The 25,337-nt window shown below is 40.5% G+C and overlaps 1 protein-coding gene across 2 annotated transcripts; it reads left to right on the top strand.

Annotated features, from left to right (window-relative positions):
* Positions 1 to 53: 53 nt before the first annotated feature.
* On the top strand, positions 54 to 23,846 carry Galphas (G protein alpha s subunit). 2 transcript variants are annotated; one of them, XM_034317802.2, is made up of 10 exons: positions 109 to 2,254; positions 3,087 to 3,159; positions 6,533 to 6,587; positions 8,011 to 8,130; positions 11,630 to 11,727; positions 15,463 to 15,517; positions 15,597 to 15,670; positions 16,125 to 16,304; positions 16,815 to 17,019; positions 17,141 to 23,846. In XM_034317802.2, the coding sequence occupies exons 1-10, from the start codon at positions 2,116 to 2,118 to the stop codon at positions 17,285 to 17,287; spliced, it is 1,146 nt and encodes a 381-aa protein (XP_034173693.1). In that variant the 5' UTR covers positions 109 to 2,115; the 3' UTR covers positions 17,288 to 23,846. The 2 variants fall into 2 exon arrangements, with proteins under 2 accessions (XP_034173694.1, XP_034173693.1); XM_034317803.2 differs by lacking the exon at positions 17,141 to 23,846 and having other exon boundaries at positions 54 to 2,254; positions 16,858 to 17,013.
* The last annotated feature ends 1,491 nt before the right edge of the window (positions 23,847 to 25,337 follow it).

Below are 25,337 nucleotides of genomic sequence, written 5' to 3'. Positions count from 1 at the left end.
ATATACATGTATACAGATTGATTGCAGCGCAACCTATCGTATGTATAAAACTAAACGTGCATGTATGTATGAGTAACAGAATATAGTATGACGCATGAGCACATCGCACACAGTAGTTTAGTTCTGTCAGATATTGTAGATAGCGCTGCAGTCAACGTACTAACACTTAACACGACAGATTGTTAGCTCCGATGTGAGTTTATTTAAAAATTCGAGACGAGAAATTAAACGCGTAATCATCGTCGTCCATACAAGTGGAATTTTCGTGATAAAGGAGTGAGAAGAAGATCAAGCGAAGGACAGGGCACTCGAAAGTCAGGATACGAACCTGATCCATCTTAAGCGCGGTGGGCCGCCGCGCTGGTGGGCCTAGCAGACGACATGTTGGCTGCAGGGAGCACCTCGTCTCGGATGTTTTGGCCGCGAATTTCCTCGGGGATTCTTGAGTGAGGAAAGTGAGCGAACGCGGTGAAAGCGAGGTGGTGAGAGAGTAAAATTACTCGAGGGTGTGTGCGAGAGAGGGCACGCGGTTGGGTTCCCCGAGTGGTGGTTGTGCCGTGGTCGTCGACGAGAAGCCTGCGGAGAGGGGTAGAGACTAGTGAGCGGCGGGGAGGGGGAACCCGGACGAGCCCTCGAAAAATTGAGGAGTCAAGGAACGAAAATTAGAGAAAGAAGAAAAAGATACGGACGGATCCGTGCTGCGTACGGGCTTTTCTTCGTGGGTGAAACTTCAGTAACGAGGAGATCGTTGGAAGAAAATTGGAAAAAAAGCATAGAAGTGAGAGCATAGAAAAAGCGAAGAAACTTGGTCGGTCGCATACATTATCTTCCTTATCTACAGGAGCTGTCGATTCGCGACTTTCTTCAATTTACTCGAATAACGAGCTAAGCAGCGCACCGGAGCCGATCTATTTTAACTTCTCGTTGTTCTGTCCGAAGGGTAGGGGCCTGCGAGGCGAGGCGAGGTCGAGCTGTCGTGTACACGCGTCCGAGTCCCTTCCTCTTGAAACGATTTCGCGTGTGTCTCGTGTTCGCGGGCCATCACAGGAGGCGCATCGGACAGTGCACGTCAACCTATTATCCCAGTCCCGATCTCGCTCCCACTCTCGAATGCTCGTCGTGCCTCGTGCGTACTCCCTCTATCGCAACCTGCCGCGAGACACTCGCGGCCGGTTTCGCCAGTGTTAAACGGAAGATTCGGAAGTGGTTCGGTCGTCTTTTATATTATCGGTATTTTCAGTTCGCGTACCACCGTTTTAGTTGTGCTCAAGCTCGCTATACAACTCGCCCACTTTCTTCCTAGTGGATCAATTTGTTATCGGGCCAGGTGTCACGACCCGAGGAACGTCGCCTCGACACGACTGATCGCCCTCCTACGACTAACGACACATTCGGCGTCCACACAGAGCAGCATTATTCTGTATCATCGTCGTCGTCGTCGTATTTTCTTAAATACATACAGCACCGTTCGAGTGATCCATCGTGTTGGACCACCAGCAGCACTGTCGATCGTGTGTAGCTATGGTTTCGCGGGCAGTGCAAGATAGTGAAAAAGAAGCCGTGAAGTGAACGTGTTTTGTGTATAATATAATATTTAATCGAAAATCAAGATACGCGTAGTTGGTGTTCGAAACGAAGAGATAAAGTAAACTCGCGACGGGCAGAATAAGGAGACGGAGGAGGAGGAGTACAAAGGGAGGAAGAGAAAAAAAAAGATAAAAGAGAGAAGGTCGGGACGAGAGAGCGATCCGCGTAACCGATAGTGGGTGGAAAAGAGAGAGTTCGATAGAAGGACGAAGCTTTGGTTGTAAGCGCGACGGTGATAGATAAGTATCGAGTGACAGACACGGCCGGAACGAAGGAACGAACTCGTAGATAGAAAATACCGTGGAAAAGGGAGTGAATCTCCGCGTATCGCGGAAGAGAGGTTGGTACTTATCGAACGTCAGATTCACGCGAGATAAACAACACGCGTCGCCGGTAGTGCTCGTACCACGAGCTGTACGCTCGGGGAGTAGTGGTGATATTTCTCTGAACCAAGAACAACAGAGAACAACAGAAGTGGAAGGGAAGAGCGAAGAGGGTGAGCCGCGCGTGTCTCTCTCGTGGTGTGTCATGGGGTGTTTCGGCAGCCAGAGCAGTAAGGCCAGCCAGGATGACAGCAAGAACCAGAAGAGGCGCTCGGATGCCATCACCAGGCAATTGCAAAAGGATAAGCAAGTTTACCGAGCTACTCACAGGCTCTTATTACTCGGTAAGCGTTAGGTTAAACCTACATCGTTAATCTTCTACTGATATACACTTACCTTTATGTATCAGCCAATAATCCCCTTTCGTTTCGTCTTATGCTTCGTTAAATTTATCCACCTGTCCTCTCCTCGGTCTGTGTACACGTATACACGTGTATTCAGGGACGGTGAAAATATTCTCATCTAGAGTGTATACCAGTTGAATCGACTTCGATCTCCAATTTTGGGGAAAAACCGTCCGGCCAGAGGACAGGCTGAACATTATCGCGATGTTCAGCAGCGCGTAATTCAATTTTATCGATTATCGTATGAGCCGGCACCCACGAATATCCAGCGGGCCTCTCGTGTTGTACCCTTTTCGTTCGCTCATCGTCTCCTTCTCCCAACAGCCTTTTTCGCACAGCGGCCAACGTGGGTGAGCGCGTGCGCGCGTGCGCCCAACTCAAACACACTCTCAACACGTACGCACGCACGCACACCCTCCACTTATCACGATGCTTAACCCAACACCTAGCCATTACCTTCCTATTCTTCGTTTATGTAGGTCGTCGTTCTAATTCGACGCGAATGTGTGTTGCCTTGCGTATAGACCACTCTGTAGCTGTAGACTACGAAGCAACAGCTGTTACTTTTCTATTGTCTCTTCGCTCTGTGCAATTACGATTCTTCGAAAATAAATGAACATTAACGATATTTCGTTTAAGCGTTCGGTGAAAGAAAAACGATAAGCAAAAACCTATAACTGTTTGTTGGTTTACCACTTATGAACGAAACGAATGATATTAATCTTCTTTTCCTTAAAAATTATACATGTATGATTATTTTTCTATATTACAGGAGCAGGAGAATCCGGGAAAAGCACGATCGTCAAACAGATGAGGATATTGCACGTGAACGGTTTCAGTGAAGCGTAAGTTTCATTATTTTAACGTAGTATAGTTTTAAGGCTGGCTCCAATAATTCGATATTGTTCACGCGACACGACAAACACCAGCTGTACATACGTAACCTCGAGTCCTTTTCTTTTTTAATTTGGTCCATCGCGTGATTGCAATATCAACGCGCGGTCAAAACGAAATCGATCCCGTTTTTTCTTCCCTTGTTTTTCATATTTTTCTATTCTCGACAATCATTCCGTTTCGGTTCCGTTTGCATTCGACGCTACACATTGCCTTCGCTTTCGTTACCTTTTCCTTTCCTTTCCTTTCCTTTTCTCGTACCGACCGAGCTATTTTCCTCGTCCAGCTGTCCGTTGGAACCTGGCGAACCAAAAATATAACCGCGAAACGATACACGATAGGTAGGAGAGAGACAGAGGATGACAGACACACATGTGTCGTTATCGTAAAAAAGAACGACACGGTAGACGTATACGTGGAAAATCAGGAGCAACTAGATAGGATGAAAACGACGTGCAAACAGACGGCACGGCCACGGTTCGCGCCTCTGTCGTAAATTCTGTCTGCCTCCGGTGCTGATAATGGGGACCCGCGAAGAACACCTTATTATTATTACGTTTCGCGTTCATTTCTTCTCCATTCCGTCTCCGCTTCTTTTCTTTCCTTGATATTAATCTATTAATTCTGGGTCGATCGTACACCCTGAATATCCAATGAAATGTCACACCTTTGGAAATGAAAGGTTACGATCGCCCTTTGGTCCCATCCCTGGCGAAGTTTTCGCGTAGCGAACGGCGGGAAATTCGTACGTTTGAATTTCACAAACTATTTTTTGTTAGTGGCGCGAATTCTGAGAAGCGTTACGTGTTCGATGCAGATCTCTTGCCTGTTTACTATGGAAACATACCGTAGAACATCGGTATTTTTAGTTCTTTCTTTTCTTTCAACTCTCTCCCTCCATCTTTTTACCGTTTTGCAGGCTAACCGCGTATCGTTCAATTTCACCTTCGATTGCCACCCCCCTCCCACCTCTTCGTTCTCCACAACAGGCGGGTAAAATATAAACCAGCCAATCCGAAAATAACTCGGTTGTCGCATCTTGCTCGCGATCTATTCGTAATTTGCTCGTAAACGCATCGCCCCGACCCGGTACGATCGTAGATCTTAAATTGACTCGCGTCTCGAACAATTGGGCAAATCATATTTTTAGATTATTCTTCGTGAAAGTAACGTTATCGCACGGCTCGGAGACGAAACCTTTAAAATACGCCTTAGCAAGCGATAGCATCGTTTCTGTTGGCCGGTCATGCGATTATTTTTAGCATTCTTGTATTTGAATATCGCGTGTGGCACAACTTTTCCTGAAAATACCTCTAAAGAGCTACGGTAGGGGGTCCGTGTGTTGATTCGTGGTCACGCACGCCGTATTCAACGACAATCACCACCAATGTCAAAGAAAAAGGGAAAACGTATTTTAAAAAAGGGAGCGTGCTTTTGATAGAAAGACAAATTACCGAAGTTACGTATACCGCGCGAAAGAGACGGTCGTGTCCTGTCGCACGCGTTGTCGTTTCGTCTGTAAGAGAAACCTGACCGGAATAACGGAGCAATGAAAAGAACAAAAAAAAAGAAATAATAAAAAGAAAATGTGAACCTGTATTAGATTGCGACTGTCGTCATTCTCCATCGTTAACTGTACGTAAACATGTCGCAGTTCGCTAGAGGCTGCTCCAAGTGACGACAGGAGCCTGGCACAGGTGTCACCGTGATACAATACGAGGACCACGCACGAAACACGATTCGGTCCCTTCGTTTGTCTTAACCCTCCAACACTGGGTCTATTTAAACCAGACGTATTCAAGGGAGCCGCGGTCTTCCATTAATTCCATGTCCCTCCCTTAAATAGGTTATGACGGACGAAAATAGACCCTGTATTCTGAGCTCGAGGATTAACCCTTCAGGCCCGACATCGGTAGACCATACATTTCGGTGCAACGTAGGCTTCCTTTGGCTAAGAGTACTCTTTTGCACATAGATCCGACTTTTTCTATTCGACTCTGTCGCGCGTTTACGTTTGATGAATGAAAGAAGCGCCTGAAGTGCCCCATCCATGGACGGTACTGTATTGGTCTGTATTAGCCAGTTGGGACCATCTATCTGCGAAAGAGGACCACTAGAGGATCAAAGATGATGTAATTTTTTGGATATCGTTCAAAGACGGAAGCAAAAACGAGAATGAACGAGACAGGGAATCTCTCTCTGTCTCTGTCTGCTCATACCGAAGCTTTATTTTTAATTAATGATGATAAACTTGAATAGATTGTGTACGGTCATCAGTTCGTGTTTACTTCGAAACACCCGGGGAAGGGAGAATGATTCTCGAACGTATGGATTGTCTTTAAAAATGCTCATTGATCATTCATGATTCAAAACACGATCAAGATTGTTTTGAAAATCGATCATGATCGTATTCAACAAACAATTATTCGTGATCAGTTTTATGATCTATATTTCGACGCCTTCGTATTGTATTGTTTGATTATGTTTTCACGAATAAAACCAGACCAGTGATATCATCTATTATTTGCACAAACTTTAAACTGACAATGCTGTAGTTTTTTTAAAATATCGTTTTTTTAAGATCAGATGTTTGTTGCTTTTGAAAGAAAGCCAATAATTTTGATCATTTGTTAGCGTTTACTTTTTGGAAGGCAATGATAAAAAATGTTGGATATATTAAGATTATATTGTAGATTTTCGATGCAGGTTTTTCGTAGATTGAAAAATAGGTACTCAACAATCGGGATTTGAACCATGATTTTAGTCTTCTATCCTAATCCATTGCGCCACCATCATCACTCCTCACTGTGATCCCGATCCTACATGTCCCATTTTTCATCGAATTAACGTGGTATATAGGTTAATTGTACCTTTACATAGGTCAGACTGTAACCACCGCACATTTTGTCCATTTGAAACTGACAATCGTGTTACGTAGTATGGTTCAAAGGTTCCTGACCTAATCTATCTTTCGGTACCGCGTGCGTTTATATTTCAGTATATCTTCATTAACGTTTCCATTCCCTCACACTTGCTTGAAAGGTTGGAAACTTTTGGATACGAACGACGCACCACATGTGTCTTGTATAGAAATTAAAGTGACTATCCTTAGATGAAATGATAGAAAATAGTGTGTGAAAGTTTAGATTGACTAGTTTTCACATAATAAATAAAAAGAAAGTTCTGATTATTGTATCGAATGGATTATACACGATCGAATCTTCGATTTTTCATACTCTATCGAGCGTTCACTTATAAACTAGTGTTTCACTGATGTTATCGAACGATGAAATAAACTGTTTGTTTTTTACATTTTCTGTGCAGGGAAAAGCGGCAAAAAATCGAGGACATTAAGAAGAATATCAGAGACGCGATACTGGTAAGAATTTCTTTCAGATATATTTATTTATACGATTCGTTTATAAATTCGACGAATGTAAGGAATTACTCAGAAACTTTCATTTATTTATTGGAGAAGGCGGCGCAGTATTATTTCTCTAACAAGTGGAACTACCCAAGTGTTACACTCACTTATTAATGAAACTTTGCCGTTTTGTGGGCAGACGACTAATTGTTTAAAAGATATTAATAATTAAAGTTAGTTACTACTTACATTGAGAAGCATGACAGACTCACACATACAACTCGCAATCTATAGATCCACGGCTCAAATCCTTGATTCCCAACATTTTTTTTTTTTTTTTTTTTTTTAATAATAATTTGTCTCTTTTTGAATAACTATTACATAAAAATTATCATAAAAAAAAAAAATTTTTTTTGGGAACTAAGGATTCGAACCGAGGACCTTCAAATTGCAAGTCACGGATCTGCTCCGTGGTTAAACACATGACTCGTAATCTAAAGGTCCTCGGTTCAAATCCTGGGTTCCCGTTTTTTTTTTTTTTATAATGATAATTTTTATGTAATAGTTATTCAAAAAGAGACTAATTATCATTAAAAAAAAAAAATATTGGGAACCAAGGATTTGAACCATGGATCTCTAGATTGCGAGTTGTATATGTGAGTCTGTCATACTTCTCAATCTAAGTAGTAACTAACTGTAATTGTTAATATCTTTTAAACAATTAGCCGTCTGCCCCCAAAAGGGGGTATAGTCGTGTTCAGCTCGACGAGCCCTACAAGCTGGCAAAGTTTCATTAATAAGTGAGTGTAACACTTGGGTAATTCTCCTTGTAAAACTAAATGGTATAGTAGCCTTAGAAATATACCACGGAGAGCATTACTGTACAAGGGATGAACCTTTTCCAATTTCTCCATTCATCGTTTCCGTGTTGATACGTACAAATTTGTACCGTGAGAGGCGTGCAAACGTTCGTTTTGACTAGTTCTCGTCATTAACGTTACGTGATACGCCCGTAAATTCGCGACAGGAACACAGCCAGATACACAGGGTATTGTCATCAATTTGTCGTTCGAGGCCGTGTTTGGATACGCGTGTCGTACGTAACCTTGCAATCGCTTCCGTATGTCGGGTGAACGTAATAGACAAGCTCTTCCCCGCGGTATTTAAGGATTACCAATTACGTTATCAACGTACGAAACGAATTCACGCCAACGATGATGCGTTAGAGTATTTGAATCGTTTCCTTCGAAAATCTTTATCCAGAGTCATAAATCATCGACTGGTTTCTGAAAAATCCTAACGAATCATCGTTCCAAAAGTTTCTGCGCTATTCATTCTAGTGCATTAAGTTGCATTCATGATAATTGCACGAGGATGGAAATCCAACTGTACACACGGAGAAAGTAAATATGCTTTAACGGATGTATTCATTTTTCAGACGATCACCAGCGCGATGGGCACGTTAACGCCACCCGTCGCTTTGGAGGATCCAGCGAATCAGAGTAAAGTCGATTATATCCTGGACGTCTCGTCCTCACCGGACTTCGATTATCCCCCGGTGAGTCAGTCGAGTTACTTTTGTTTCATCTATTTACTTCGTCTTCTAAAACCTAATACCGTGAAAAACATGTTCGTTACGTTCCCGTGTCCTGTCCTCGATGAAAGCATTCGCGAATAGGAAACTTTATGGACGCAACGTGAATGCGATTTATCGTATTTGCATGAAAGCCGGTTACACCGTGACCGTAATTTTAATGGAGCCTGCAGAAACGAACGCGATCGTCTTTCATCGTCTTCTCTAGGGCGACGAGTGGAATTTGTATTTTTCCGATATCAGGGGAGACTTGTTACTTTACGTTAAATTTTCCCAATCACCATCGACTCCACGCGACGATCAACGCGTTAACAAGTGTCCCCAGATTTCTAAGCGATATTGTATGCGTATTTGAAGGGACCGAGACTAATCATTTTGTTCGTGTGAGAGCCACTGTGTGGTATGATCAGTGTTTACAATGTTTACACAGCCATCGCACATGTTGGTAGGCTATATTGTGTCCTGGCTATGATGTGCTGCGCCATTCCTAGCCTCGTACACACATGTACGTACGTGCACGAGTTTACTTTAATCGTATTGTTGCACAGAGAGAAACTGGTACAGTGAAAAATACGGCCGTGTATCTTTTCAGTTGATCTGCGAATGTTCCGCGACATGGATCATTCAAACATGTCACGGTGAAAGTATTCGAGTCGTAAGATTCTGTAAATCCCTGGTGATTTTGCAGAATCATCTGGTCGGGTTGGAAAAAAACACGAGAAACTGGAGATCCGACTCGTGATTGCCATTTTATCGGTTGATCATGGGTCTGGATTAAACCACTGCTCGTATTTAACTAAACTTTATGATTAAACGTTTAAATTTTCTTGAATTTGGCAATGGTACAAAACTTTGTAATCTTAAGAAACATTTTCTTCGTATTTTCGAGTTAATCGTCGATTTAAGAAAAATGAGAAGAAATTTTGGAATGACTCGATAATTAGAAGAAATATAAGAGGGTGCAGCACTAAGATATTACGACACACACGTGCGCGCTCGATTCACATTATTTAACCCGTTCGAGTGATTTTGTATTCAGGGCAACGATCCAGCCACACCTCTTTGGAAACGTGCACTGGAAATCAGTAGCATGATTTATCCGTTATAGATCTACTGATTTGTTGTCTATCGGCTTGCTTTCTCTAATTTACTCAATTCTCAAATATAGAAGTTGAATCGGAGTCATCAAAATTTGATAAATAATTCATTTATTATTTATGCCGATGCTTTCTATTAACGTATAACGCATAACGTGTGTCATCAATTAATTGGATCGATCTTAATTTACTTAAACTGATATGATAGTTAATTAAAATGAAGAAAAGAGAATGGAGGGTCAACGAAGTATTGAGATTTTCATTTGCCAGGCAGTCGAGTGGATTACAGAAATCTTCTGTCAGTTTGAGGAAAATAATGATTTTTCCTGTGCCAGAAAGATCAGCCGAGAGTTTCGGGATCCGTGAACGAAACGCTTGGAAGTAACGAAACGATGCGGCGCGTCTCGAAATAAAGTCGTCGCGACAAAATAATCCGCGTGTTTTGCGTCATTCACTGGCAGTTGGCGGGTACGTGCGTACGTAGATACGCGGCTGTGTACAGTACCTTCGCGTCTGGCTTTTGTGTACGTGAAATCTATTGTGGCCTCTTGTTTCCAACACGTGATCCTGTACCATGACCATCGAGAACGATGCACCTAAATTAATCGAATTAAATCGCTTGTCCTAACCGGTTGGCTCACCAAACTACCACGTGTCGTTTGTGGCCGTTTACGTTTAAGATGTTTAGGGACAGAATGTCTGTCGACAGGTTGAATCTTCACTGTGGTAGCAGCATTTAATGAAAGACTTCACTTTGAATTCGAATTCCGCCCAGGCAACGTTCATTCTGCCAAAATACACGTTAGTCAGGGGAATTATTTAACGCCAGATCACAACAGGAAGTCGCCACGCCAGTAACGTGTCTGCCTTCTTTTATTCCTCTTCAGTTTTGTTTCACCAGGTTCGACGGTCCATCACCGATTTGTCACTGTCTTTCGGCTCTTTACATATCCTGAGAGGCTCGTTGCGAACCGCGGACACGGAAGATTATTTCGAGCGGACCTGACGCTGAATTTGACCGTGTAGTACATACACGAATGCCACGAGGCGTTCATATTTTACGAGGTATAATAAAATAAACTGCGAAACAGTTGTTGTGAATTTTAGTAAGCATCGAAGCATTATTATTTACGACATTTGCAGCGAGTCTTTTACGATTTACTTTGGTCTATCGCCAATGTGCCTCCTAAATGGTAATAGAAAATGAAAAGTGTGGTAAGACCTGGTGAAACTCTAATTATTTCAAATATATATATATTTATAATCGAAATTAAGCGATTGACCGAACAGCTTATCACGTGACATCCTAAATTAATACAAAACGTGGCCATCTGCAAAGCAGGCATTATAGAATAGTAAGAGGTTATTTATATTCGCGTTTATTGCAGTACAAGAAAGGCCAATATCTCGTTATTTGATAATAATAGTCTCTTCTGCCACGTGATAAGCTGTTCGGTCAGTCACCTGGGATTTAACCCTTTTGGTACCGAGACTCGGGTGTATTTTGGAGGAAGCATGATAAGTATCCAAAGATACATAGACGATCGAAAAAGTGGAAGGTTGAAAGTTAGGTCGCGGCGATGTCTAAGTTTGGAAAGTTGGTTCAATTTGCTTTGAGATCGGAAGCGCTTGGGAACTGTCCCATCGCAAAACAGAAATCTCTCTCACCTCGAGGAGGAAGTTTCGAAAGGGTTTCTCGATGGGGCGCGCATTAACTCTACCAACAACGATGTAGTTAATTTTCCCAGCAAGTTGCTTGCCAATGTCCATCCTCTACTTACTCTGCAAATCAGATTTCGCTAACTCTATTGTCGTTGGTTACCGATTTCTCTTTCTTGTTCAGAAAATCCTTCGGTCACATCCAGGTACTGAAAACAACGGCGTTTCAACAAGAAATAAGGTCATCGATGCGACTGATTCCTTGAAATATAATTTTGAGCGATGTACCATTTTGTACACTACGATTTCTGATATATTTCAATAAACGTCACGAAACATAAACATTGGTAGGCCAATAACAAGACGTTTTACGCGAACCTCGGATACATGCAAAAATGTCGTCTCGTTGGTCGAAACTATGACGTGGAACGCTTCGTTGCCACGATTAGTACGGTTTCGAGCCAAATTCTTCGTTTCGTCACGGGCGTAGATTTTTTTAGATAATTAATGAGACATACGATGGCCGCCAAACCGTGAACTTATTTGTAAATCAGCCACGAATATCACGGAAGGCAATCATTTATTTTCGAACGTCATTTCTCGTCTTCGTTTCCTCGAACGGGAATTTATTCTGGTTCGAGAGGCTAGAAATATTATTCACGAATCGTGCCATTTTTACTAATCGTTTTTCTTTCTTTTTTTTCCAGGAATTCTATGAAATCGTGGAAACGTTATGGAAGGATCGGGGCGTGCAACAAAGCTTCGAGAGGAGTAACGAGTACCAGCTGATCGACTGCGCCAAATAGTAAGTGCCATTTTTGTTACCCTCCCGCAACGGGAGGTCAGCTGTGTGTCCATCGACACCGATAATAGACCGGCAACTTGGAAAATTATTATAACGTCAGTCCACGCAGCCGGCCGAGCGTCTTAATATAAAGTAGTGGAACAGCCGTTGACGCGTGTCGTTGATAAAAATAAGAGGGTAAAGTTATTACCCACCTTAGTCGCGTTTGATGCTGTTCTGCACTGCACTGTGTGTTCGAGCTGCGAGAGCATGGCTATTCTAATCTGCTCTTCCTTTCGTTCCCCTCCTATCGTATCATCTGTGATATCGTGATCGTGATAAGAAACACCGCTGATACCATTTTATGCAGATGATGATAATGGTACCAGGAATAGCTGGATTTACCTGGATTCTTTGTCCGTTTAAGGTGGCTCGGCTCATACACGTGTCTGACTTGGTAAATAAAAGATGCAGCTAAATTTCATAACCGTTCTCATGACCGCGATACATATGGTGTATCCGTGTATATTCATAGGCCTATGACACCGATTTAATGCCAATGAAGACAATGCCTTAACGAGGTAATCGCTTTAATAGCGGCCACTCGTTTATCCGGGGGTTCTCAATCAATTGGCCGAACCTCCAACTTTTTTACGCTGTCTACCTCTAGCACGGAAATTTTTGTATTTATTTAAATTTACAATCTTCTTTATACATGGTAATTAATCACAAAGCGTTCTATTAAAAAGAAACATCATCGAGAAAATAAGCTTTGATGGTTCGTCTTTTTGTCGGAAGTGAATTTTACGGATTGGTAAAGTTCCTTGCACGAACGGTTTCGCCATAATTTCTATGAAATTGAAAATGCAGAAGCTCGAAAATCGTGCAACGAGTTTGTTTGTTGGATGTTATTTTCGCATGGGGCCCCCTTTTAACGGTGAAACTCCGGAACATCGTTCGACCCGATAAATTTATATAAATGAGCGAAAAACTGGCCGTCCCGGTCCAGCAGGTCACTTTAAACGTATCCCTTTGAAAATTACATAGGCGAGGCACAGGTTGTTGCACTAGATCGTGGCCAAACGGGCGTGAATCTCGAGTGTAAACGCGAAACTTGGTCGTTGAAAGCTAACAAACCGGAACCTTGTCGCTTCGTTCATCGTTTATCAATTCGTCGAACGCATTAATTAAACAGAAATTGATTTTAACTACAATCTTATTGAATTTCTAATACGACAATTTTCAATCCAAAGCAAATTGCTCGCTTAATTTTCTAAATTAAAAACGGGGTGATAGTTTTTAATTTTAAACGAAATTTGTTAGAAACTAACAATACAATTACAATGGAGCTCTTCTTCGATCAGTGCCAAACTATTTCTCATTTCACGACAGCATCAAGATCACGGCGATAGTTATCGCGGTTAAAAATACCCAACAGTCGGTTACTGCACTTCGCCAACGTTTGCGTGAATTTTCAAGTATTTTTTTTCTTTTTCCACTTCTTCTGGTTCTCTTGTGAAGCTAAAAAGCCTTTCGATAAAAATAGTGCACAGTATTTTTAGGGAACCCCGTTGAAGATATAACGAAGGCAAACCGCGTAGATCTGTCCATTAACTATCCCCATATAGATAAATCCTTTCGAGAAGACGTTGACGATAAAACGAAAGGAACGTGGACCAATTAATTTTGATTCAAATTCGATTATTTAGAAATAAAAAAGAAAAAAAAAATTGAGAGTGGGGAAAATAAGCATTGTACATGGGGGAGAATCGAGTAACGTGCCAATTACACGATGGAATACCTTCGGCACACCTTAAAAAAGGAAACACGTGTCGCTATATATAAACGACCGGTCTATGTGCTGGGATCACTGATGCTGTCACACATAGTTCATGAATGCTTAGGTCGATAACAATCTTCTTCCGTAGGCATCGTCGCGCGTTGGAATAAAAACGAGCATTCTTTTTATCCTCATTAATAACTTTCGATGCAAGCCTAAAAATATATCATCCGAGAAATCAATATTTACAAGTCTTTGACATTTGGATGTAACGGGAACGCGTCGATGACTTGATTTTCGGTTGATCAGTTGTCTGCGAGAATAGGTGAGGTAATTGAGAATCATGTTAGGATAGAAATCATCGACGTTCTTACCGGTAGTTTTTTTTTTTTTTTTTTTTATTTTTTGACCGCGTTAAAATAGAAGTTGTCAATTTACCTGTCGAATCGATGGTATTGTCGCTCATTGGAAGAGGTGCATCATCGGGTATCGCGTATCGTTCGAAATAACGTTGTTACAGTTGACCTCAAGGTCGGCAGTGTTACATGCCGCGATAACGAGAAAATCGTTCTGCTGTAGCCAGTGGGTCACGACCTCCTTCCTCTTTCAATTCTCCGGAGGTCGATAACCTCATTTCTGTGCGAGCGCGCCAATTTCATGACCTACCTTTCTCGCGAGCCTACACCGTCCGTACACGCGTATCCCCCGCGTCTTCCCTATCGAACCATTTTACCGAAAACCAATTTCCTTCGATTTGTGGTCTGTCAAATTTACTCGAGGAGCCAATTTCAGGTTACTCACACCTGCTCTATTCTTGCGGCTACCCAACGAACCTTAACCCTTTGAGGTCTCTACGCATAAATAGTTTGGTGAAACAGCGGGTATACGTATAATATTAAAACCTGATTTGAGATTTCCATATTTAATAAGGTATTTGGAGATAAAAATTATAGGGTCGGTGGATAATTGTAGGGGTGAATAATGATAGCAGTGTAGTAGGAGAGCTTCGACTTTCTACCCTTCCTACGTTTGCACTAAAATAAAATTATTAATGGAATAAATCACTCGAAAGCTGTAACGTATAGGGTGCTAAATACCCGACCCAGCAATCCTAGCGTTTGTCAGTAAATATATTACCACCGTCAACCGACTGTGTGGAAGGTTGCATGGTGGTGTCAAAGCAAAGACCCCACCCCTTGTAGGCTCGTACACGTATACACCTGCATCGTATATCGTTACACCACCGTTCAAAAGTATTTGCCCCTTTATACATTTTCGAGGTATCAAACCCTGTGATAAATCTTCTGAAAATACAACCTCTCCGTATAATTCGAATGAAAACCAAGGAGATTTCTTTGAGAATGCTTTTGAACGATAGCGTATGAACGTGCAACTAAGTAGTTTGTGCTTGCACGTACGATTGATGGGGAGCAGCGGTGGCAGTGACCCATGACCCGGATTGGAAACTGGGTGCCAGAGAGGCATACCCGGCGAGGCCGAGAGGGCGAGAGTTGGGGTTAGGATAGGACACCACCGAGGATCGATTTTCCCTCTTCGTGCGCTCTATCCACCCTAGACACCACAACCAGAGGGGGGTCTTTCGAGAGAAAGGGGGGTGGAATGAGGGATGATGGCAGGGAGTGAAGCAAAGGATGAGAGAGAGAGAGAGAGAAGGTACGGGAATAGGGGAGAGAATTCTCTCCTTTCTATGCCCTCAACGTTCTACCCTTTTTCTCAGCAGCCACTTCCGCTCTCCATCGTCTACCTTATCGCACCACTTTCGATAGCATACTTCCGTTTCCAGATATCCTGCAACCTTCTTTCTACAATAAGGATACGTCGATCCTACAACCTATAGGACCATTCAAACGGGCTGGTCTAATCTATAAAAATTCAACGCTCGCGTATACCCGTTGTATAATGATCATTAACGCGATGATATTTTATCTAATTATCCCTTTCCTTCTTTGTTTCAGTTTTCTAGATAAGGTAGCCATTGTTAAGCAAGCGGATTACACCCCCACAGAACAGGTAATTGTTAAATTATAAAATTTTCATCAATGGATGTCTCTCTTTTTTCTATTTGTTTATTTATTCCAATTTGTTACAGGACATTCTCAGGTGTCGAGTGCTCACGTCCGGTATCTTCGAGACACGGTTTCAAGTCGACAAAGTAAACTTTCAGTAAGTCCCGTCATCATCCGATAGCTTCTCGCTTTTGCTCCAGTGTCGCGTAACTATATATAGACGAACGTATTACAGTAACATCGGCCGACGGTAAATATAACGCGAAGCACCGACTCGCATCTCTCATCCAGGCCTCTCTCTGCTGTATATTACACCTACATATAGACCTGTGCACCGTGTGTACGTGCTGCGAAATCCGTTAACCGAGTTAACGCCTCCGCAACTTTTTTATAATATGTTTCCACCCTTTATTTCGCGTTACGCTACGTCGGGGTCGGTCGGGATCCTCAGTCGTTTCCGTATTTTTAGTCTTAACACTTATTTAATGATTTTCTTCGAAATACATCATATCCAATGTAACTTAAGTCACTAATCATTTAGATTTCTAGATAACCGTCACGTAACAATGCATGAAATAATAATCGTAAAAAATAATCGATCGTTTTTGCAGTATGTTCGACGTCGGTGGTCAACGAGACGAAAGGAGAAAGTGGATACAGTGTTTTAACGATGTGACGGCGATTATATTTGTAACAGCGTGTAGTAGTTACAACATGGTGCTCAGGGAGGACCCGACGAAATTGAGACTCCGAGAGAGTCTGGATCTGTTCAAAAGCATCTGGAACAATCGGTACGGATCATCGTCTTGTGCTATGTCCATGCGGATACTAGGAGGATCGATTAAATGTAAACGAGACTGTTCACCGGAATCTTCGTTTTCAACAAATTATTGGTCCATTATCCATACTTGGGTGGCGCGTGAATGATCCACAATAGTCCGTCACCCGTTCTACGAGAAACGACCTTATTCAATTATAAATGATCTTATTAGGTTTAACGACAGGAAATAAGATTACTAGCTGGTGAGAGTTTCGGTGAATTTATTGTGGCAATCAAAGTATTAACCCCTGCCGAGTTAAACGTCGCCGCAAACCGATACCGGGTCACTATAAACTCTAAACTGAATTATTTGTTTATTTACAAAACCCTTCCTCCTTCCATCATTTGTATTTCTTGATCGGTCTATAGTATAAATGTATCAGTGTTCTGGAAAGTCTCAATTTACCGTTGATCCATCCTCATAGTATTCGCTTACGAATCGACAGAGAAATCGGTATACATTACCGTTGTTTCCTTTTAGGTGGCTCCGCACAATTTCCGTAATCTTATTTTTAAACAAACAGGATCTATTGGCGGAAAAGATAAAAGCCGGCAAGCACAAATTAGAGGACTATTTTCCAGATTTCGAGCGGTACAAGACACCGGTCGAACCAGGGGTAGTAGCGGATCCCTCGGAACCGCCTGACGTTATAAGGGCCAAGTACTTCATTAGAGACGAATTCCTTGTAAGTGAATCGTCGTTCTCTCATCTCGTATTCCGTATATCGTATTATTCTTATAACTCCGCTCTCTTAGAACTACCAGAGAGGTTGTACATGTGAAATCTCTTTTATTTATTTTTTGCAGCGTATAAGCACAGCAAGCGGCGACGGCAAGCACTATTGTTATCCGCACTTCACATGCGCCGTCGACACAGAGAACATCAAGAGAGTGTTTAACGATTGTCGGGACATCATTCAACGGATGCACTTGCGTCAGTACGAGCTGTTGTGACTTCGTTCCTGCCGACGTGTCGTCCTGTTCTCGTCTATTCGTATGAAGATCACTATGGTATCGTTGCGGCTCGAGCTAACGCGAGTCTACAAGCTTCTTGTCGTACGATGGCCGATCGAAATTTTTTATCGCGATCTACGACGATTTTGAGTTGCGTTGGAACTCTTCTTCGCGTGTCTGAGATCGTTCGGCATTCAGAGAATGAAATGATACGTTACGCGTCGAAGGATCCTCCGTACGAGATACACCGTTTTGTGGATCGAACGACTCCGAAGTCGATCGTTCTTCTTCTTCGACGAAGATTCCAAGGAGAAACGTTGATACGCAGCGGTTGAGGGTTACCTAAAACAAAATCTCGTCCCGCGACAGAGGATACACTTCTTCTCCTTTTCTTTTATTTTTTTATTTATTTTTTCTTTTTTTTGCACAGAATCGCTTTATTATATCGTCATTGGTGTACAAGCAAAACAACAATGCCCCTCCTAGCGTTTAACGATTCTACACACCAAAACGTGCGTCTCGACGAAAGATATTTCAAATCTCTCGGGCATTTCTCGATCACTCGACTCCTTGATTTTTTTTTTATTTTATTTTATTTTTTTTTTAATTAGGTTTCGGCGTACAGTGTGCTGAACGTGGGAATACAACGTTCGTTGCTAATAGAAACACGTGCAATTTTAAACTAATTACCTCGTTAATTTTTATTCTAATTACGCATCAATTCGTTGATAAGCAGAGCGTATGAACGTTCGTTACGCGACGTCGACGTGTTCACCAAGTGGATATCCACGACGATCGTGCGGAAACGGCTCTTTAGTTTCGTCTGGCACACTCGTCGCGTTTATTGTGTATCGTTCAGATTTAGTATTAAGAAACGTTTCCTAAGACTTAGGTAATTGTCTCTGATAAAAAGTCCTTATCGTTGATAACGTTTTCTTTTACTCGTTTCTCGAATCTCTATCTTTTTCTCCTCGCCCCCACTCACCCCCTTGTCAAACGAGATCTTCTTGCAGAAAAAAAAAAAAGAAAATTAATTTTACCCAACCTTCCGAATCTCCAGTTTAAATCGCATTGGCCCGATCCGTAGGAGTCTTTCAGCCGCATCTTTTTACAAGAAGAGTATTTTGTGAGATTTTACAGTATTTCGACGAGCGTTTTAATTGTATAACTATGTATCAAATATGTACAGGGTGACCGTCCACGGATTCATGTTTTTTATGTACGTTTCCTATCGAATATCGAGATTCCTCCACCCGATATCGTTTCTACTGATTTCCATTGAGACTACTTTTAATTCTCGTGTACTTAGGGCACGTTGTTCTCGTTGTAGCTACTGTCTCTACATGTTGAATCCTAAACAACAATCTGCAAAGAAGGATGTTGTGCCACGTTTGAAGAAAAAAAGAAAGGGATAAAGGTGTTGATTTTACACGTACACTCTATTTGACTAGCGGTTAGGCCCCGACATTTACAATCAAACTATCGTTGATGTAACGTTACAACATACCAGAAATTATAATATGTTGCTTATTCATTCGACTCTCATAACGCAAAGTCCTGGGTCACTCGAGTAGAGCACGCTTCATGGTCCCGAACGTTTATAATACGGATAACGTGTACAGGATGTTGAGAAAGTGATAGTCGTTGATTTCAGAAGCAATTCTCCACCTCCGATGTCTTTTATTCAATGGTTTCATTGGTTCAGTTTTGTTCCTCTGATCATTCACCGTGATGCGAAGAATTACTCGCGAATATCACGACTGAGACTTTGTCATCGATCTTGTAAAAATCTGAATCATTCGGTAATCGGTTGTCATCGGTACTCCTTTAGGATTAATATCCTGAACCAACCATGCGATGTTGCGAATTTCTTATCTCATGTATCTTTACTATTTGGACACCCTGTATATGATAAGTCTCCTATTCATTTTTCTCGAATTTTAACTGTATTTTATTTATTTTTTTTTTTCATTTTTTCTTTTCGTTTCATACTACTAGATCCAGCGGACGAGATGTTTCTATACACATGTGCGAATTGTTTCGAACATATGGTACATGAATATAAATTCTCATTACAAATTCATAAACAATTTAATACGGGATTAAAAAGAAAAAGAAAAGAAAGGAAAATACATCTGTAAGGAGAGTCAGTGGTGCAGGTAACTATCTCGTATCCGCTGGATCGAGTGCCAGTTACCGATCTGTGTAACGTCTACTTTTAATTAATAGATAACGAGAGTTTAACGTGAAATTAAACCGAGTAAAATAAGGAAATACGAATTAAGCCACGATCCGAGAAGGTTTTATGTGACATGACGTAAATATATTGGGGCATCCGGTCTTACTATCCTTATTATCGTCTTGTTCTAAACTCGATCACGTTCGCTCCTTTTTATAACAAAGATTATTTATTTGTAACGCAACATGGAGAACAGAAGTATACATCTAAACCATTGTCTGTATATTTGATTCTTTTTATATGCTTCTTCAAAGATCTGTGTATCAAGGGTGTTATGATAGAATTCTATTTATTTAAATGGGCAAAGATTTGTGTTAACCAGATATTTGGTAAAATTTTCTTTAGATAAACAGAGTTCTCCCATCAGCGCCTCTTTCTCAATCGTCTCGACAAATTTGATGGCATCGGTCATTTTATATTTCACTTGTTTCAATGATGTTTCCAGTCTGATCGTAATTAAACAGATGTGACTGTTGAAACGATGAGGATAGAAATTCCGGACATTGCATAACGATTACTCCGTAAATGCTAACGAGCCCACACCTCTCCTCCTCCTGTTCCTCCTTCACGATCGTAATGTACTCTCGTGTAACCGATATCAATGTATGGGCCCGTTGTATGCATACCACACACACATACACATATTAATTATATGTATACCTGTCGTACTAATATACATAAATTGACAAGCCATAGTTTGTAAAACGGTATTTATAAACTTTACCAAGTGTTATTTTTACTGTGAAACCGATTACAGATATTGCGAGAGTGCAATGGAATGCGAGAGAAAAGCGAGCCTGTTCTCGGCGATGGTAATATCGTTACCTATGTCGATCAAGAAAACTTCCGTGAAACTTTGAATGTTCACTACCCCCCAGCACAAACAGACGCGAATCATCGTAATCGTGTGTACTGCAAGCCGTATGAACGAGTATCGTGTAACTAGTATTGTTACGAGTATTCTTATACTACCGCTACTACTATCACCATGAATTTTCTTTCTTCGTTTCGTTGCGTTTCTTTTCTTCTGACAGAGATAAGCGATTATTCTGATTTCGAATGGCGTTTGATAACGTAGGATAACGAAGGATGAAGCTACGAGTGCATTGGCAAACGGTGTTGATGCGAACAATGTTGCGGTTGGTACAGAACTTTTCACTCGAAACGACTCGAGTCGTGAACAATGAATCATAACCTATTGTATCATTATTTTCGATGTATCACGATGCATCATTCGACGCTTGCCAATGTACAATCATGTGCAATGATGAGAAAAATAGCTGCCCGTGAAATCATTGTCCCTGTTAGTCTAACAGACGGTGGCAATAACACACACGAAAGAAAGAAAGAAAGAAAGAGAAAGATAAGAATGAAACATTTGCTATTATTACCTGTGTTGAATGTAAAGGGAAAATTCGTGAGTGTAAATTATAATCGATTGTGTTTTGTGTGTGTGTGTGCGCGCGCGTACGTGATCGAACGAAAGAAACGGATAACCGAATTAAAATAACCATTTTACGTGGCCACGATTATACCGATTATACATATACATACATTATATACATATATATAATTATACATATTGTATACATACGCCGATCGCACAAGTTTTTTTCTTTTTATTGTACGTACAATGTGTACCAGGCATGTGAATATGTACATGTAAAAACTAAAGCGGTGCAAGTAATTATTATTTGTAAATACTACAATGGCAGATTCGTGTGAACATAAAAATGCAAATGACGACGTATCGATAGATTGACGAAGTTAAATATTGTATTTACGTGTACATGGCAAAAATTCATGTCTTCTCTTGGAAGGAACAGGTATAGATGAATGGAATCTCTACACCTTTCCCTACCAAGAGAAGACATCGATCACTCGCCGGGTGTACATTTATTGATACGAATCGCGCGTTACGCGGTAAGATCGATCAGTTTACGTTTTCGATCTCGTCGATCGCGAACGACGATACGTTTTCATTTAAAGATCCCTCGACAACCGTCTCGATCATTTAGCTACTGTGCGCGTGCAACGTACGAAACTTGATTTTTATTTTCGTTCGAATTCGAACGGCTCCGCTGATGATTTACAAGAGAACGATCCTCCTCGTTTCTTTGCGATTACGATTGCACGACGCGAATTTGAGGAAATTGAGCGCGTCGTCCACCAAGTCGAAATTATTGCGTTTAGTCAAAGAATTCTTTGTGGACCACGTTGCTGTGCATGGGAGATAGAACGAGAGAGTATTGCCTTAAAAAGCGAAAGTCAGAAAGTAGACTGGACGCGATCTGAATCGTCGTAATGAAAAGTAAAACACTGCTGGTGATTATTACCGATACTAATTAACTGGCAGTGTTCTTGATTTCTTAATCAGATCGCTAAACGACGATTCGAGGTACCGGGAATGAACGATATAGAAAAAAATGGAAATGAATAATAAATGTATAGAATTATTAATCAATGTATTCAAGATTTTAGCTAAAGTATCAAGTAAATACATAACAGTGTTTACTATTCGTAGTAAATCGATTCATTTACCGGATAATCCATACATTGGCTAATAAGAATACATATTTATTATAAAAAAATAAATCTCGATTCGTTACGCGTTTCCGAACGAAAAGCCACGATACGTCTGCTGTTAGATAAATAACGTTCGCGTTTATGTTAAGGATACAGAGTCATTTATTGTGATCGTCTTATCGTTACACTGTTATTCGATAATGAAAAGAAATGAATTGTCTTTACACGGTCAGATTTTATTGAAACGGATAATGTAGTTATATTATTATTATTAATTATTGTCGTCGTCATTATCGTCATCTTGTCATCGTCATCATCATCGTCATCATCATTCTCATGATCGTTATTGTCGTTATTATAAACCTGTTAACCGAGTCATTTTTCAATCGGAAAGGAGTCATTTCTCCTTCTCAACTGTGTAACAAGAAGTGAATAAAGTAGAACCGATTTATCTTCTACGCAACATACGTATTTTTCTTCGTAATTAAAGCGTAACGATGCAACAATTTGTTTGCGTATATTCGCTCGAACGACGGGTTAATACGTTCCCATGGGTCATTTCGATTAACCCACGAACGGCGGTGCTGGGTCGATGATCGTGATCCAGATATATACACCCGGTGCATCGATCATTGATTAAACACTCAAGTTTGCGTTTGTGATATAATTTTTGAATCTAGTTTGAAAAATTCGCACGATAAAGGAACGTATTAACTCGTCCTTCTCGGTTAACAGGTTAAATGTTGTCATTATTATTGTGATCAGCGATTACTTCTGTAATCATTGTTAACGAAAAGCTATCTCCAGGGAGAAAAAATTCTGTGCAATTTAGATCGATGTAATTTATTTAAAGGATCATATGCGCAGAGAGCGAAACGATCGTTCTGAAAGTTAAAATTATTCAATCGATTAATCAAACTCAACAAGATCAATCGATATAACGATTAACGTTCTAATAAATGTCGATGCGTTTTTCATACGCATACGCAGACATTCAGGTGCGTATTTTTATTTCTTCGCGAAATTAATTCCATGACCAGAAAGAAAAAAAAAAGCGTCGTTTATTAATTATTTGCTCTGGTTCCGTCATTCGAGGGTGTAAACGAAAGTGGTCTTTTACAAAAAAAAAAAAAAAAAATCATGCACGTTCATTTGTTTCAAATAACCGAAGCTTATCATTTCTATGTCAGCTTTTCACTACGCAACATCCTTAGCGGTAAAGTAGAATTAATTACTTACGTCACATCATTATTATCGTCTGTCTCTCTCGAAAGATACAGACACGTTGCGTTCGTGATTAACGAGCGTCTAATTAAACGATCGCGTAAACGTGTACGATCCTACCGTAGGTAAAATGTCAAAGAAACATAGTATCAGGTTGTTGCATATCAAACGTGCAATGTATAAATATAATTTCATGACAGAAAAGTATCGTCAAATATCACTTATGCCACATCAATTCGAAGCTTAAAGTTTCACCTTTCGTTGATATTCTTAATACAAAAATGGCTGGTTGTCAATTATATCAAACCATGGACGTTCTAATCAAACATTTCATCTGCAACAACCTAATATCATTTGTGGTGCATTGAATTATCTTTAATAGCCTTTTCGAGTTTACGAATAGGTACCAAAAAAAGGACATAAATGTTCCATTGTCTTCTATCTGATAACATCTACAACCGTTGTGTATCATGGTTCCCGATTGTGGATCGTGCCTTTCTATATAACTTCTCTACAAACCGTGTTTCGTTCGTTCCTCGTGATTGATAAAAGAAAAAAAAAAAAAAGAAATCAAGATTACTTTAACTCATAGAAAATAGAGAGAGTGATCTTACGTTGACGAAACGCTTCGATTCATTTCACGATGTGTAACTAATCTCTTCTTTAGTTCTATCAAACGACTGCCTCAATGTAAGACCACTTGTTGTTGTTTTTATTTTCTGTCGAATTAGATGAAATAATAAAGAAAGAACAAGAGAAAGAAGCTACTTGTGCCTCGAGCGCGCCAAAACTGTCCTATTCGTTAAGTATAAAAATAGAGGGAAAGAAGAGGAGCCAAACAATGGTCTCTTGCCACACGTATTCTATTCGAAGTAATTTCTATGAAAAATATATGTGTACGGTGATCGATCGTCGATCCGTTATCCGGAATCGAACGTTTCTTTTTTTCTAGTCTTCGGATCTTGTTCGCTAGGATCCGGGAAAAAGCTTCTCTGAGGAGCAAACGGAAACAATGATGAGCGTTCGTTTAACTATGGTTTCCAGGTGGAAACTGGCGAACATTTAATTGGAATTTTTCAAAGAAAGAAAAAAGCACTAGACGAAGTTGTATCGTTGATCCTAGCGATGAAAGGAAGAACGACGAGAGGATCACTTAATTGTTCGTGAATAAATATGTATCCACGTAATAGAGAACGAGAATATGAAACTTTAAAAAAAAAGAAAAAAAAACACAAAAAAAAAAGCGAGAGAGAAAAGAAGAGTTACCAGCTCGTCGATAAGTAATGTCCCTCCAGTCCATCATCAGCATCCCTCTCTCGATACACCCGTGTTTTTCTCCCTTAATTCTTAAATGAATTCGTTGTTGCGTGTCTCTCTTGTTAGAAGTAACGTTTAGCCGAAGACTTATACGAATGGAAAAGATAAAAGATCGTTGAACAATTGTAACATTCGATATTGCGTTGATCATACGAGCGAGTGCGTGGAAAAAAAAAAAGAAATGAAACTATACGTGATGTAAATGAATAAATAAGAAAAGGAGAAAAATTCTTTAGGAAAAATTGAAAATTGAATGTTGTCCGCCCCATGATTTCTCGAATCACACCGCGTGTTCTTACGCGGGAGATATTTTCTTTTCTCTTCGTTTCAAGCGTTCATGATAAAACTGCACAATTAAAAAACAAACGCAGACACACATACATACATATACACATTATTGCGTACAATGCAATCAAACGAAAAAAAATATATTAATGGTTACTATATGAAATACGCGAACGGGTATTAAATCACCTGAGTCGTTTAGTTGTCCAAGCTATTTAAGTAAAAATCGTGGGGTGGACGTGTAGCATATACGATAAACTGATATACATATAAGTACATAAATAAATAAATAAATATATATATTATACAGGTTGTCTCAGAAAAAATGTACATCGTGCAAACTACAAATTCTTGATGAAAAAAGGGATCGAAAAGTCCTTTGCTATTTTGTAATCAGCGATTTTATTTAAGAGATATAAGCGATTTAAAATTGGATACATCACTTCCGGTATGCTCTGT

The sequence above is a fragment of the Osmia lignaria genome, chromosome 6 (assembly GCF_051020975.1).
Source record: "Osmia lignaria lignaria isolate PbOS001 chromosome 6, iyOsmLign1, whole genome shotgun sequence".
Lineage (NCBI taxonomy): Eukaryota > Metazoa > Arthropoda > Insecta > Hymenoptera > Megachilidae > Osmia > Osmia lignaria.
This window is presented reverse-complemented; position numbering and strand designations above follow the sequence as displayed.

Bases quoted from the DNA above. Each gene is read 5' to 3' on its own strand.
- Galphas (XM_034317802.2), top strand. From the start codon at position 2,116: ATGGGGTGTTTCGGCAGCCAGAGCAGTAAGGCCAGCCAGGATGACAGC. The intron at 8,131-11,629 runs GTGAGTCAGTCG...TTTTTTTTCCAG, and splicing joins CGGACTTCGATTATCCCCCG to GAATTCTATGAAATCGTGGA. The intron at 16,305-16,814 runs GTACGGATCATC...GTTTCCTTTTAG, and splicing joins AAAAGCATCTGGAACAATCG to GTGGCTCCGCACAATTTCCG.